Source organism: Gymnoscopelus braueri (genome assembly GCF_963280865.1).
Source record: "Gymnoscopelus braueri genome assembly, chromosome: 12".
In the NCBI taxonomy this organism is placed as follows: Eukaryota; Metazoa; Chordata; class Actinopteri; order Myctophiformes; family Myctophidae; genus Gymnoscopelus; species Gymnoscopelus braueri.
Window position 1 is genome coordinate 22,676,394 of NC_137614.1, and position 14,191 is coordinate 22,690,584.

A 14,191-nucleotide genomic window follows, 5' to 3' on the forward strand; every position below is an offset into this window, starting at 1 on the left:
AGAAAACGTCAAAATGTTGGTGGGACATGTTCTGCAGGGGCTGTGCTAACAATAAGCAGTGGTGTAAAGTACCTAAGTACATTTACTCAAGTACTTAAGTACAATTTTGAGGTATTTTTACTGGAGTATTTCCAATTTTCTGTACTTTAACCTCTACTCCACTACATCTCAGAGGCAAATATTGTACTTTAACGCCAGTACAATTATTTGAAAACTTAAAGGGATACTCCACTTTCAAATAAAATAAACATTTAAAAAATATATTAAAAATAAATGAAAAAAGTACGGCCCCCTCACGCATTAGAGTGTCCTACTTATGTGTGAGGGGGCCGTGATTTTGCCATAACTTCTTTCATTTTTTTATATTTTTTTTTAATGTTTATTTTATTTGAAAGTGAAATATCCCTTAAGTTACTAGTTACGTTGTAGATTTGGATTATTATCACAAAACATACATTAACCACTCAGCCCTACAGTATATATATTTTGGCCTATCTACAGCCTATCTATAAGCTCATAATGCATCGCGATAAGACGCATTTTGAACTTCGAACTTCTATTTTCAAAACACTTTTATAGATTTTATAAATTTGAAAACTTGTGAAATGGGACATTTGATTAATGAGTACTTTTACTTTTGGCACTTTAAGTACATTTTGATACCAATACTTTTGTACTTTTACTGAAGTGAATTTTGAATTCATGACTTTTACTTGTAACAGAGAACTTGTAAAGAACATTACCTAAGTAAAACAATTTAGTACTTTTTCCACCACTGACAATAAGTTTGTGTCAGAAATGGGATTTGAGCTCATGGCTCCATTCGGAGACCACAAGTACCAATGCCGGGAATGGACATTGCCCCTGAATCTGGCACCTAGACCACTCGGCCAGGCTGACCACAAGAAGGGCATAGGCCATGTGGAAGAATCGGGACATACGTTTGTAATAAAAAGTAAATTTTAAAAAGAGGTGGTGTGACAAAGGCATATTATTCAGTTGTTCAACTCTGCATCTTCTCACATGAAAAGTCATCAATTTGTAAGCATTTAATTTCCACTCAGTCCAAGGGAATATGCTATTCCCAATGGAGTTAAACTGCTGTTATCTACTTCCAAAGAAAAAGATTGATGCTGCTGAAAGCAGTGTCAAACTACTTAGCATGTAACGCAATGTAGAAATGTAAACCTCAAGGAAAGTATTACTACTCCCCCTGCAGTATTTTTCGTCTAACAACATCGGGTGGCTACTGTCGGAAAAAATATATAAAAGTAAACAAAAAAATGAATAAATAACAACAATAATAATAATGATAGATTATTATTATTTATTATTTCATACAACAAACTTAAAAAGCGCTCTTCTAGGAACTCAGACACTTTACAAAAAAAACTGTATTAAGGAAAAGGGTTCTAAAAGAAGACTGAGTGGATTTTTAGGGTGGTTTTAAAATAATACATATTTATTAACTAACAAATATTTGTATATTCACATCTAACTAATGATTTAATTCAGCATTCATCAAACGTTAGAAGTTTGTGAAAACATGGCCCATAATGGCATAATTGCTGTAAGACTAATGCCCCTGACTTTTAGCCCCAGTTTCCCTTACATAGTAGCCTACATCAGGGGCGCATCAGAAAGCTGGCCCACCCAATCGATTTAGCAACAAAAAAAAAAAAATTGCAATAAAATAAAATAAAATAAATATAATTAATTCTTTGATAAAAAATCGGTAAAATCAGGCAAAAATAAGAATTAAATAACATAACCCTAACCTAGCCCTAAAACAGAAATAAAGTAACAAAAAAAAAAAACGCCCAATATCCGCAAATCTTTGCACGCGCACGGTTCGGGGACACATGCACGCGCGCCCGCTCCTGCTCAGGCCCAGCCTATACTAGCGTTCTGGCTGCGCCACTGGCCTACATATACAAAGAATCTTAATTAGAATCAACTCTTCATCTTTCCTTTCTCAGAATTCTGACCACTTTCTATCTCTAGGACAATTTCTTATACTGTACTTGGTTACCTTTTAAATCCTGACTTGCATTACATTTTTTAAACTAGCAAATATAAAACAAATAACAGATGTATTCATCAGCCAAGCTGTTTTATTGAGTAACAATTATGTATAACAGGCTAGCCAGTACACAAACATTCAAACAGTTTTCTTTTGTTCTACCAAACGATTCACAATAACTACAAAAACAACATATATTCTGTTCTTAAGGAATAACTTTAGCACCTTATAAAAATGGCAAAGAAAAAAATGCGATACTGATAAAATGTAGGAAGCAAAAGTGAACAAAAAGTGTAATAGAAAATGCATACTAAACATGAATAGCACAAAAGCCTACATAGTATGCATACTCAGTATGTTCCACATCTACTAAGAACAGCAGTCAGCACTCAGCTCAGTGTACAAAAACCTACTGATTTCAATACGCACTCTAGGAAGTTACAAATGTCATGCCAGCAGCTCTTACATTGTGTTAGAATCTACGCACATGATCTCAACATAGAACATCTGAGAGGCCACACAGCTACAACAAGCAAACAAAAATAAGCAATTTAGAATCAGACTTTATCTCTTCCTTATGGTGACGCCATTGTGGTGTCTGCAGCCTATCGAGCACGCTACTTCTGGGGGAACCTGCCTGGCATGAACAGGTACACAACAGCTTCTATAATAACAGGTCTCTGCAAGAACACCAACCAAACCAACAGATTTACAAACCTTTCCTCCACCCACCTAGTCTGTTCAAATCTAATGGGCTGATTGCCATGAAACTCGCTGAGCGCATGGATAATCCCTGGATGTTGGCCTTTAGTGACCTAATCTGGCTTTTCCTGCAAGAGATGCAAGAGATGACTCTGTGAAAGCGTCCAGATTGTATACTGTAGTTAAGCACGTTCAAACGGATTTGTCCCAGAAACTTTGTTCACTCAAATATATTTAGGATAATAACAAATGTCTGCATTATAAACAGTTGTGTGCACTTTGCATAAAAAAAACAAAAAAACACCAAGAACTATTGTTGGTGAAAGGAGAGCTAAAACAATTGTAAACATTTCTACCAATACAGTACACAAGTATAAAAATGTTCCAGTGATACAAATATAGCCTATACACAAGGCATAGAAGAGTAAAAAACTACAGAAATATTTTCACAGAAGAACAAGGAAATACTACAGAGGTGCCCCATTGTTTGAGGTAATGCCCAGTTAGTTTTGGTGACTGCCAATAGAATGCAACTCTTCCAGTTATTAAAGCAAACAAAATAATTTGGAAATTTAAAACGACAATAAAACTCACTGTGGTAACCAGTAAAACAAAACTGAATTATTGTTTAATGCAGGGTGCTCCACTGTGTTCAATGACAGGGAAACAGTAGTGTCTCCTTTGTACAGTAGACTAAAATATACATATTTCTTCCTCATAAAAACAATTCTAAAAACACATCTATAGTAGGATAAACATGATCACACTAGCTCAGTTGCCTGGAATGGCTGAGAAAGACTTAAATCTAGTTCTTAGAATATTTTTTGCATTGACTGGTTTCAAGTATTTGTATGTAGTTGTTTGGGAAAGGGACATGTCACTCTGGCATTATGAAAATAGAACTAAAAGTGTCTCTATTTGTATCTATACAAAACTTCTTTATAAAGTCTTTGATAAAATGCTTTTCTTTTTTGTGTGAAAAATATCTCAGCATAAAAATAAAACATCAAAACAAGTAAACAAGTAAAAAAGTGGGAAATAATTTGTGTTTACAAAACCAAAACTATATGAACATGAAACTATCTAAATATAGCTATCACTTTGGTTTAAAAAGGCTTTAAAACAAACAAAAAACAAATTTCTTCAGTTTGACAAGCTTTGGGCCCTTTTCCCTCTCTGTCAGACAACTACAGTAGCAAATGGAAGACTAAGGGAGTCAAGCATACTCAGTACAGCCGTATGCCTGACTTATACTATTCTGCTGCTCGGCGGTGTCTATTCACAGGCATAGTAGTCTTTGAGCGGTGCGAACAGGTGTCTGATAACAGGGACACTCCAGGACCGACCCAGTAGCTTCTGTCTGGCACCGCGGCCCATGTTGGACACATCTGTGTAGTGGACCGGGAAGCCAAAGATCCTACGGGAGGACGGTAAACAATCCATGTTAATGCCTAAACGGTTCATTATTTATCTGGATGGGGGGGTATGACTAGGGAGTGACTCACAATTTTGTTAAGTCATGCCCCTCCCCTAAAGCTACACATATTTATTTTCCCCAGTAACTGCGGAAGAATACAGGACCCTCCCTCCACCACACATAACCATGTTTTATTGCACTCCCACTAAAGGTAGCATGGACAATACAATAAATTCAAAAGAGTGCACAGCTGCACTGCATAAAGAAAACCACGAGAGGCAGTGCAGATTCTGGCAGTTTGAGCCTCGACTCCTGCTGGATATTTTACAATAGAAGCTTTCTGACAGTATAATGCACCTGCACCCACTTAGAAAAAAAACATTTAAATTCACTTAAATTTATAACACCCACCAAAATAAGTACTTTTGCCCGGCATGGCACATCTCTTAAAGAATAGCCTACCACGTATCAAGAGGACTGCATTTATATATGAAATCCTGCAAAGCATTGTAGCCAAGTTATGCATACATACTTAAGGGTATGTTCACACTAGGCACCTTTTATGAAGGAAAAGTGCTGCATACAGCAGTGTTTCCCAAACAATGGGTTAGGAAATTTTTTGGGGTCAAAGACCCCAAGTAAATACCCCACCTTTTTTCTAATTAGTTATACAGATTCCCTCACACAAACTCTCCTTAAACAGATTGTAGAAGTATGTGCAGTCAGAACATTTGATAGGCACGTGAATGTATGGGCGGACACGAGCTGGTGACAAAATGTCATATGACCCTAGCCGACCCTCATGGCCTACGTATGTGGCCTTAAGTCTGTGCATTGTGTGTCATCCTCACCTCTCCAGTTCAGTACACCAGAGTATGTCCTCCTTTCCGTTCATCATGACAGGGAAGTGTTGGTCCTTCCCCTGTTTGATGGAGTTGGACCGAGTGGTGATCGTACGCACCTTCCCAAACTACACCACAGACACGGAGACAGACAGACAGAGAGAGAAAAAGTCAAACACATGAACAACATCATGTTAAGGTACAGAACCCATAGACTAGGCATTTAAAGTTCCAGTTCACATGTCCAAACTTAGTCAGAAATATAAATGTTTGATCAATAATGCCCATGTCAAGTATTTATTTTCACCCAAAAAACATCCATAAAGGAGTTTTATAGCACCTTGAACTTCATTAACAATTCCAAGATCTATTAATTATGCCAATATACCACGCCTGTACAAAAAAAAAATCATTAATATGCTATTGTGCCCCTGGAATCAACATACAGAAAAAGGCCAGTTGTGGAGGTAAAAACCCATATCATGCTTTAGAGAAAAGCAGAGTGCAAAAAAACCACCAGGATTTTCATGGATAAGCTTCAAAAACATATTAAAAACAAAAAAAAAACATTATTTTGGGTGGAGTAGCACTTCAATAATAAGCCTCTTTCAAGCTGGTACTTACTTTGGCAACTCTGCCATGGTCCAGACAGTCTTGTAGCTCCAGCTTGTCCATCCCTGATGCACACAGAGGCCTGGAAGAGGCAGACAAGTATACAGACAAGTATAAATATAGCATGTAATATATAGTATTTATTGTTTCATTCAAATTATGAGTGGAAACATTAAAGAGATTAGTATTCAAAGCCACATTTTGGGCCTAAGGCTAGGGCCAAAGGAAAAGCCAGATTAGGTCACTAAAGGCCAACATCCAGGGAGCATCCATGCGCTCAGCGAGTTTCATGGCAATCAGCCCATTAGATTTGAACAGACTAGGTGGGTGGAGGAAAGGTTTGTAAATCTGTTGGTTTGGTTGGTGTTCTTGCAGAGACCTGTTATTATAGAAGCTGTTGTGTACCTGTTCATGCCAGGCAGGTTCCCCCAGAAGTAGCGTGCTCGATGGGCTGCAGACACCTCAATGGCGTCGATCATCACAGGATTACACTGGATCAATGAACATGACACGTTACAAATGACATATTGTACATAACCATGTAGAATATGATGCCCTGTCTATTATGTATGTAATTCCCAACTCTTTGGCTACCACCCTAAACGTGACCACACATTGTACGATATCAGCTATCTTAGTGTCATTCCAGATTAAATTTCCACATCGTAGCATGAATATGTATCTCAAGGACAGCCCTCTTCAAGCTGATTCACGCAGTTTTAGACTACTGTTTCTGGCAGTGTGTGAACTTTTGGCTGCATCGTGGCAGTACTACAACGATAGTATACGCGCGATAAATAAAAGCTACCAACATGTAATAATAAACAGAGGGCTTATTGTTTCTGTTAACAGAAACGACCACCTTTACCAAAAACATGACTATGTCAATATGACTAGTTTCAGGTGGTAAGCAGACTATAAACAAAACTTTGTTGTCCTGACTACTACAGACTGACATTGTGAGATCAGACAGGTCCAAAGTCAGATGAAAGGTGATGAAAGGTTGCTCTCTTCACACCGCACACGCGGTCAACTGATGGCGCTTGTTGTGCGCCTGCATCAAAGAAAATAACTCTCTGTGCCAGGAGGTGGCAGTAGTGTACAGCCTTAAGAGAACCGGAGGCTGAAGCAGCATTGCCAAAAACAAAAACAAAGAGACGGAGCCTGCCTACACACCACACACACTACAACAGATTTTCAGCCAACAGATGCTCTCCAACGTCATACTGACGTCATTGACTGGCCTCCAAGTACTATGATAATGGGTACTGCACTAAGTACTCTGACAACGGGTACAGCGGGTACTGCATAACTGGAGGGGCATGCGTTTGCAATGGGCATATGACATAATTACTTTATAAATGGCCAAATTTGGGCAGAGTGCAAGCAATGGGGTGGCAGTAGCTAGGAGGTAGAGCAGCTGTCTGGGAACTGGAAGGTTCCGGATTCCCACTCCTCCTGGCCAAGTGTCCTTGAGCAAGACACTGAAACCCTAACTGCTCCCAATGAGGTTGGTAGCTTGCATGGTTGCCTCCATCGTCTGTGAGTGCATTTGTGCATTAATGTAACGCACATTGTAAAACACTTCGGATAAAGTCACTATAGAAAAGCCGACCATTTACCAAGCACTTTAAAAGAGAGTGGGCAGTCACATGCATTTATAATGAATATAATATTGTATCATATCAGAATAATAAATACTAATCATCTGATTATAAAGCAGAGTGGGAGACACAGAGTCAAGGCATGGTCTTAGACACACCAGTGGGTTCAGCCTGATTTTTATTTTATTTAAAAAAAAAAAACTCGGGATAACTCATTCTTGGCACTGAGGGCATTCAGAAAAAACTCGGGATAACTCGTTTTTGGCACTGAGAGAGTTTCACATTTATGGAATTTCTTTGATTTAATTTGTTTTATTATTTATCTATGAAATTCTGTTGTCAATGTTAGTAAAATAAAATCTCGTGACCCATACAAATTGGTCCGTGACCCAAACATTGTCCCCGACCGAGTGTTTGGGAACCATTGATCTAAATCCTATACTTAGCTGACCAGATTCCCAAGGGCTGCACAAAATATCTTCGGCGAAAATAGGCGATCTACAAGAGTAGATTGCCAAATGTACACCCCAGATGAAGGATGCTACGGTTGAAGTGGTTTTTAACAAACCTCCAGGAAGCGAGAGATGTCTCTCTTGTCGTTGACTCCCATGGCGACCACGTTCTCGAACATCCAGAAGAAAGGTCTCTCCTCTCCTTCTTTAGGCCTGGCCTCACTCAGCAGGCGGTAGAACTCAAAGAACAGCCGACCTGTACCTTCTAGAGAGAGTACCATACAGGAATAAAAAGAGAAGAAGCGGGAGACAGAGGGATTAGGCCATACCTGTCAACATTAGGCGTTAAAAAGAGGGTCACTCAACAACCCCGCCCCCACGCTACAGATTAATAGAATAAATATTTAGTGTAGTACGTGAAAGTAAAATTACTTTTAATTAGTCTCAACTGCATACCGTAACTCATTAACCGTAACATTTACATCATAAAAAGTGCATATCAAGTGCAAACATTGTGAGAGAGAATGTATATGTGTGTGTGTGTGTGTGTGTGTGTGTGTGTGTGTGTGTGTGTGTGTGCCTGCAGGGTGTGGGCTTTCCAGGCAGTAGGGTTGTTTGCTCATGCATTGCACATGAAATAGGAAGATTAACCGGATGAAAACCAATTGAGAGCACAGGGGGCGAACAGGTTCAAAAGAGGTAGACTCGGGTGCGTATGCAGGCATGGATTAGGCTTACACGTATACAGTGCATGTGAACGATGTGATGTGTACATGTGAGTGTGCATGGATATTATTATGTGCACATGTGAGTTTGAGTATGTGCATTCAGTTTGAGTGCATATGTGCATGAATACTGCCATCAGTGCATGTACAATAGTGTTAGGCTTCAGTAAAGGCGACAGATTAGTCCCCGTCCTACCATAGAGGCCCTTCCTGGCAGGGTTGACGATTGACAGGTCATTGCAGGGGCTCCCACCAATCACCAGGTCGAATGGACCCCACTCTTCAATCTGAGGAGACAACAGCACGACCCACAGTCAGACTGAGCCAATGACAGTGCTGCACTAATCGTTCCTAGACTTTCTCATAGGGGAAAGCCTGGAACAAGGTCCGTGATTCGTGTGTCAAAAATAACACCCATCTGACGCACTCTGTCTGACTGGTCCGTCGAAATGGTAAAAGGAAGTGAAAAGACGAAGTTCTGTAAATGGTTAATTGAATATTGCATCTGACAGCTCCAAGTTACAATTTCTCTGTTGACTTTGACAGATTCGTGTGAGGGGATACACCACTGGAACTGTTCTTAAAATGGCTCCACTGGGGGATCTAAGTCAAGCCTGAGCAGGCTGATGGCTTCTTTGATCAAGTCACTAATTTATTGATCCATCAACTCCACACAGGAGTATTTCTACAGCAGTAGACAATTCATTTCAGTAGTAATTACCCTAAATTCAGCAACACACACACATACATACATACATACACACACACACAAACAAACACACGCATGCATGCACGCACGCACATGACGCGTGCTAGCGCACACACATGACCGCATGTGCACCCGCGCGCACACACACACACACACACACACACACACACACACACACACACACACACACACACACACACACACACACACACACACACACACACACACACACACACACACACACACACACACACACACACAGTCAAGAGCCTTTCACCTCTTTTTCCTCCTTCCTCCTTCATCTTGTCCCCCCTTTCCTTTCCTCTATATAAAAGACCTATTGAGACCATGTGACTATATAGAGTACAATGACCAGAGAGAAAGATGAATGAAAGAGAAGGCAGAACAGACAGAGAAAGAGAGAGAAAGAAAGAGGGGGGGTGTACACTAAGCCTCTTGCATAACAGCTGAAAGAAGGCAGGGGCGCAAAACCCATAAATATTCACATACAACACACACACACACACACACACACACACACACACACACACACACAACACTGTGTGTGTGTGTGTGTGTGTGTGTGTGTGTGTGTGTGTGTGTGTGTGTGTGTGTGTGTGTGTGTGTGTGTGTGTGTGTGTGTGTGTGTGTGTGTGTGTGTGTGTGCGTTCGTGTGTGTGTGCGTGACTGCGTGTGTAACTAATGAGTGAATGGAGTTCCTGAAGGATTTACTGAAGCTGTGCTTTGTCCTGCAGCCATTACCACATCTCTGCAGCTGGCCTCTGGCTGTGTGTGCGTGCGTTCATGTGTGTGTGTGTGTGTGTGTGTGTGTGTGTGTGTGTGTGTGCACACGCGCATGCGTGTGCAGAAGAGAGAGAGAGAGAGCAAAATATTGAGTGAGTGTGTGAGAGAGAGAGATCTGTGAGTTACAGTATATAGCATTGCGTGAGTGTGTGTCATGTGCAATACAACGATATGCCTCTGTAGTGTGTATGTGTGCATGTATGGGCTGTGTGTTTTGTGATCAAAATGTAGTGGTATGTGTGTATTGTGTGAAAGTTAGAGCAAGTCAGGTATTCAGGTGTGTGTGGTATCCATTGACCTACATGCATAAAGGTGTGGCTGCAATAACACATTGTCTAAACAAGCTAGAAGAATTCCTAATAGCTATAATGTATGTGTGTGAGTCAGAGTGAAAGACAGAGAGAGGGAGAGACAGAGAGAGAGGGAGGGAGAGTCAGACAGACAGACAGACAGACAGACAGACAGACAGACAGACAGACAGACAGACAGACAGACAGACAGACAGACAGACAGACAGACAGACAGACAGACAGACAGACAGACTGACAGACAGACAGAGGGAGAGAGACCCCCCCCCCACAAACACACATGATCACCATAGAGTTGATTCAGATTCTTGACGGAGTTGTCATTATTCAAGATACAAGCAAAAAATAGAGTTGATTCAGATTCTTGACGGAGTTGTCATTATTCAAGATACAAGCAAAAATAATTATTGGACTCCTTCAAAGGACTAGGGCTTAGGGAGGAAGATAGTTGCTGGAGATGCAACAAAGAAAGAGGAACGCTACTCCATATGCAGTATGAATGTGAAATGGTACATGATTTATGGTCTACTGTTGTTATATGTATTAACAATATAATGGAAACGGAAAAAGGGTTCTTGGGTGAAAGTAGCCCTCATAACAGGATTCAAGATAGTACTGAGACATTGGAAATCAAAGTAGAGAATTAATCTCAAAGAATGGCGAGATGAGATGACATGGGTAGCTGGGTCTTTGCTTGTGACAGAGAGACACAGCAAGGGAGAGGGAGGGAGAGAGAGAGAGAGAGAGAGAGAGAGAGAGAGAGAGAGAGAGAGAGAGAGAGAGAGAGAGAGAGAGAGAGAGAGAGAGAGAGAGATTGTGTGTGTGTGTGTGTGTGTGTGTGTGTGTGTGTGTGGTGTGTGTGTGTGTGTGTGTGTGTGTGTGTGTGTGTGTGTGTGTGTGTGTGTGTGTGTGTGTGTGTGTGTGTGTGTGTGTGTGTGTGTGCGCGCGTGTGTGTGTGTTTGTCACCTAGGTCAATGTTTGCACTAGCTGCACTCCCTCAGACACACAGGCACCTGCGCTGTCTGTTTAACAGTCTACTGATGGATAAGAGAGAGAGAAGTGATGGGGGGTAGACAAGAACACGGGAAAGAGAACAGAGGAAAAAATAGACAGCAAAAATGGGATAGAGAAAGAGAAAGGTGTGTGCATGTGTGTGTGTGGGGACAAGACAAACAGAATGATGTTTCGGTGAAGCCGTTCATTCTGATGAATGGTGTCTGCAGATGGAGGGGGAGATGAAAGGAGCCGCAAAAGCAGTGAGCTTCCTATGTTGACTTTACCACTGATGATAAACTATGCGTTTTGTCATGAGAGAGAGAGAGAGAGAGAGAGAGAGAGAGGGGTTGGGGGGGGGGAGGAGTGGACAGGTCTTAGTGATGTCCTGACTCCCTACGCCTTGACATCCAGCTAAGGTATTTGAGGTGTGCATCTGATTTATGCTACATGACATCTGAACTGCTTCAAAAGAGAAGAGAACATATCACATCACTCTCTATTAATCATATTGACGTGTGTGTCCTGTGTGTGTGTATTGCGGGTTGCTTAGATTGAGTGTTGATGACGGGACTGTATGATAACAACCGCCACCCACCCCCCTCTCCAAGTACACACGCACACACATGTCACACATGTCAATATGATTAATATCTGTTCCTACTGTAGTCTTCCATGTCATCTATAGTTCATTTGGTTTGGATGCTGAAAAGAACCAGTCACTCATGGGGCCACTCATGCCGCTACAGTATGTGGAATAAATGTCGACCTGCTGGTACCAACAACAGGTGAACATTTATGTATTCATTATTTGACAGACCGTGGGAGAACGATTACTTTTTCACTCTTTACCCCACCAAACTAACATTCTTCATAACTGCAAAGGCCTGGGGGAGGCAGGGCATGAGAAAAAAAGAGTCTTGACTGGCCGATAACACCTACATTAAAAGCAAATCCACTTTTTGACTTGATGTAATTTTTTCCCCCAAAACTGTTGTGAGAGGTTCCATCATTCCTCTACCCCTTCTACACCCTTCCCTCCACCACTCCCTCTCTCCCTCCAGCCTTACGTTTTTCTTGGTGATGTTCCTGACATCATGGACGTACTGGATCTTTCCTTCGTGTCTCACCACACCCACTGAGATGGAGTCCTCACACACCTCAGACGCCACATACTGGTCCACCTTAAAACCTAGGTCCCTTAGAACCAGGTAGCCTGAAAACACACACACACACACACACACACACGCGAATGCACACGCACACACACACACACACACACACACACACACACAAACAAACTGAGGACTTTACTGGATTTAAGGTATTTTCACACTCGCCCGGGACGATTCACCCCAGAGTTCAACTCTGCTTCCTTTCACATTAGATTTAATAACTTGCCCCAGGGTTTATTCTCAACCTGGGGTCAGGTAGAAGAGAGGGAGTTTAGAATTTACCACTCTATTCCAGCAGCAGACATTTGCAGGAACACCTTATTCAGTGTTGCTCCTTCAAACTTGTATATTTTCTCTTTTTCCATTTGTTAATCAACTGCCAATTACTTTCACCCCAAGTTGAACGTTTTCAACCCTGGTCCCACGCAGGGTAGAATTCACCCCCAGTAGAAAATATCATGTGAAATGGCACAAGTGCTTACCACGGAGTCACCCTGTGTTGAAGATGTGAGTGTTAAAGCACCTATACATACACATATACACACAAGCTGCAATCTTGTGATCAGCAGCACATGGAGAGTTCATGGTTAAGGTCAAGAACTGCTACAGTTTTCTGAAAAAAAACGTATGTTGCTATGTCAGTGGTGCTCAAACCTTTTCATGTCAAGGACCCCCAAGTATTTGGCCGCCGACCCCATCTCAAAATATTTTGTTCCAGGGACCCCAGAAACAAAGATTTGAGTTAAAAATGTTTGCTTTAAAAGAATATACATAGGGGTAGGTATACCCTCACAAAAACATGCAGTAATCCTGGTCACTATACTGCCTCCCCCTGGCCAGCCGGGGCGCCTGATGGAGGGGAAAGGAACTGGTTGGAATAACGTGTTCCTTCCACACACTACGTCCAACCAGGAAAAATCTCCCCTGTCAGGTGATAAGAAGGTCAGTTGGCTCTCATGCATTGAAGGAGGCATGAGCTCGGCCCTGGCCTCCCTAGGTTGGCAGAGGGAAGGTAGTGCCCAGGATTACATAGACAATTGGCACTGGGTGTAAAAAATGGGGTTACAAAATCGTGGGATAATTTTTTTTTTTAAATAAATAAATAAAAGAATATATAGTCAAAGATTAGCACAAAATGTTCCTTTTGCTTTCTAAAAGAGCTTGTATATCTGCTATTTTTGAAGAGCCAAAGTATAAAATAATGGTTAAAGTGGTTGAAATCTAAAATGACACAGATGCTTTACCCGTTTCAATGGGTTAAGGACTGCTTTGTATACACACAAACACAGTAAGTGACTCACCTGTGGCAATGCCATCGAAGAGGGAGAGGACTCTGATTGGTCGTCTCTGTTCTGCAGGGACTGCTGGGTAGATCTTTGGTTTCTCCTGAGACAGACAGACGAATACATTAAGGTTTAATTAACTATTCATGAACTACAGCTTGCTCTGCTAAAATCTATATGGATTAAGTAAACTCAATTAATGCTTTGCACCAGTCACTTGACATATCACGCAAAGCCATCATACTTTATGCCCTCTCTAGGGTGTCCAAACTCAGCAGTTGTTTACATTAAGTTGACAAAAAAAAGACTTTTGCTTAGACCAAGGACAGAGGAGAAGGCTTGGAAAGAGCACACGATACCAATGCAACGGAAAGGAAAATGGACCACACTTAAGTCATTCCAACCAATCAATCATTATGTGACATACATGACAGTCTAAGGTCTTCTGATAAAGTTTTTGTTGTTATGAAATCACTTTTGCTGTGCGGTGTGTCGAGCGACACTTGTACCAAAAGCATAAAATGATCTTTATTCTCTGAGTT

At 41.2% G+C, this 14,191-nt stretch overlaps 1 protein-coding gene across 2 annotated transcripts in view; it reads right to left on the bottom strand.

Annotated features, from left to right (window-relative positions):
• Positions 1 to 2,096: 2,096 nt before the first annotated feature.
• Positions 2,097 to 14,191, bottom strand: part of LOC308096147 (DNA (cytosine-5)-methyltransferase 3B-like) — a 54,388-nt gene continuing 42,293 nt past the window's right edge. For both annotated transcript variants that reach the window (XM_080443451.1, XM_080443450.1), the window contains 8 exons: positions 13,668 to 13,752; positions 12,262 to 12,407; positions 8,574 to 8,664; positions 7,769 to 7,917; positions 6,002 to 6,087; positions 5,609 to 5,678; positions 4,994 to 5,112; positions 2,097 to 4,142 (listed from right to left, as the gene is read on the bottom strand). In XM_080443451.1, coding sequence (XP_080299577.1) covers positions 4,001 to 4,142; positions 4,994 to 5,112; positions 5,609 to 5,678; positions 6,002 to 6,087; positions 7,769 to 7,917; positions 8,574 to 8,664; positions 12,262 to 12,407; positions 13,668 to 13,752 — 888 coding nt within the window. In that variant the 3' untranslated portion in view covers positions 2,097 to 4,000. The remainder of the gene's footprint in view (positions 4,143 to 4,993; positions 5,113 to 5,608; positions 5,679 to 6,001; positions 6,088 to 7,768; positions 7,918 to 8,573; positions 8,665 to 12,261; positions 12,408 to 13,667; positions 13,753 to 14,191) is intronic.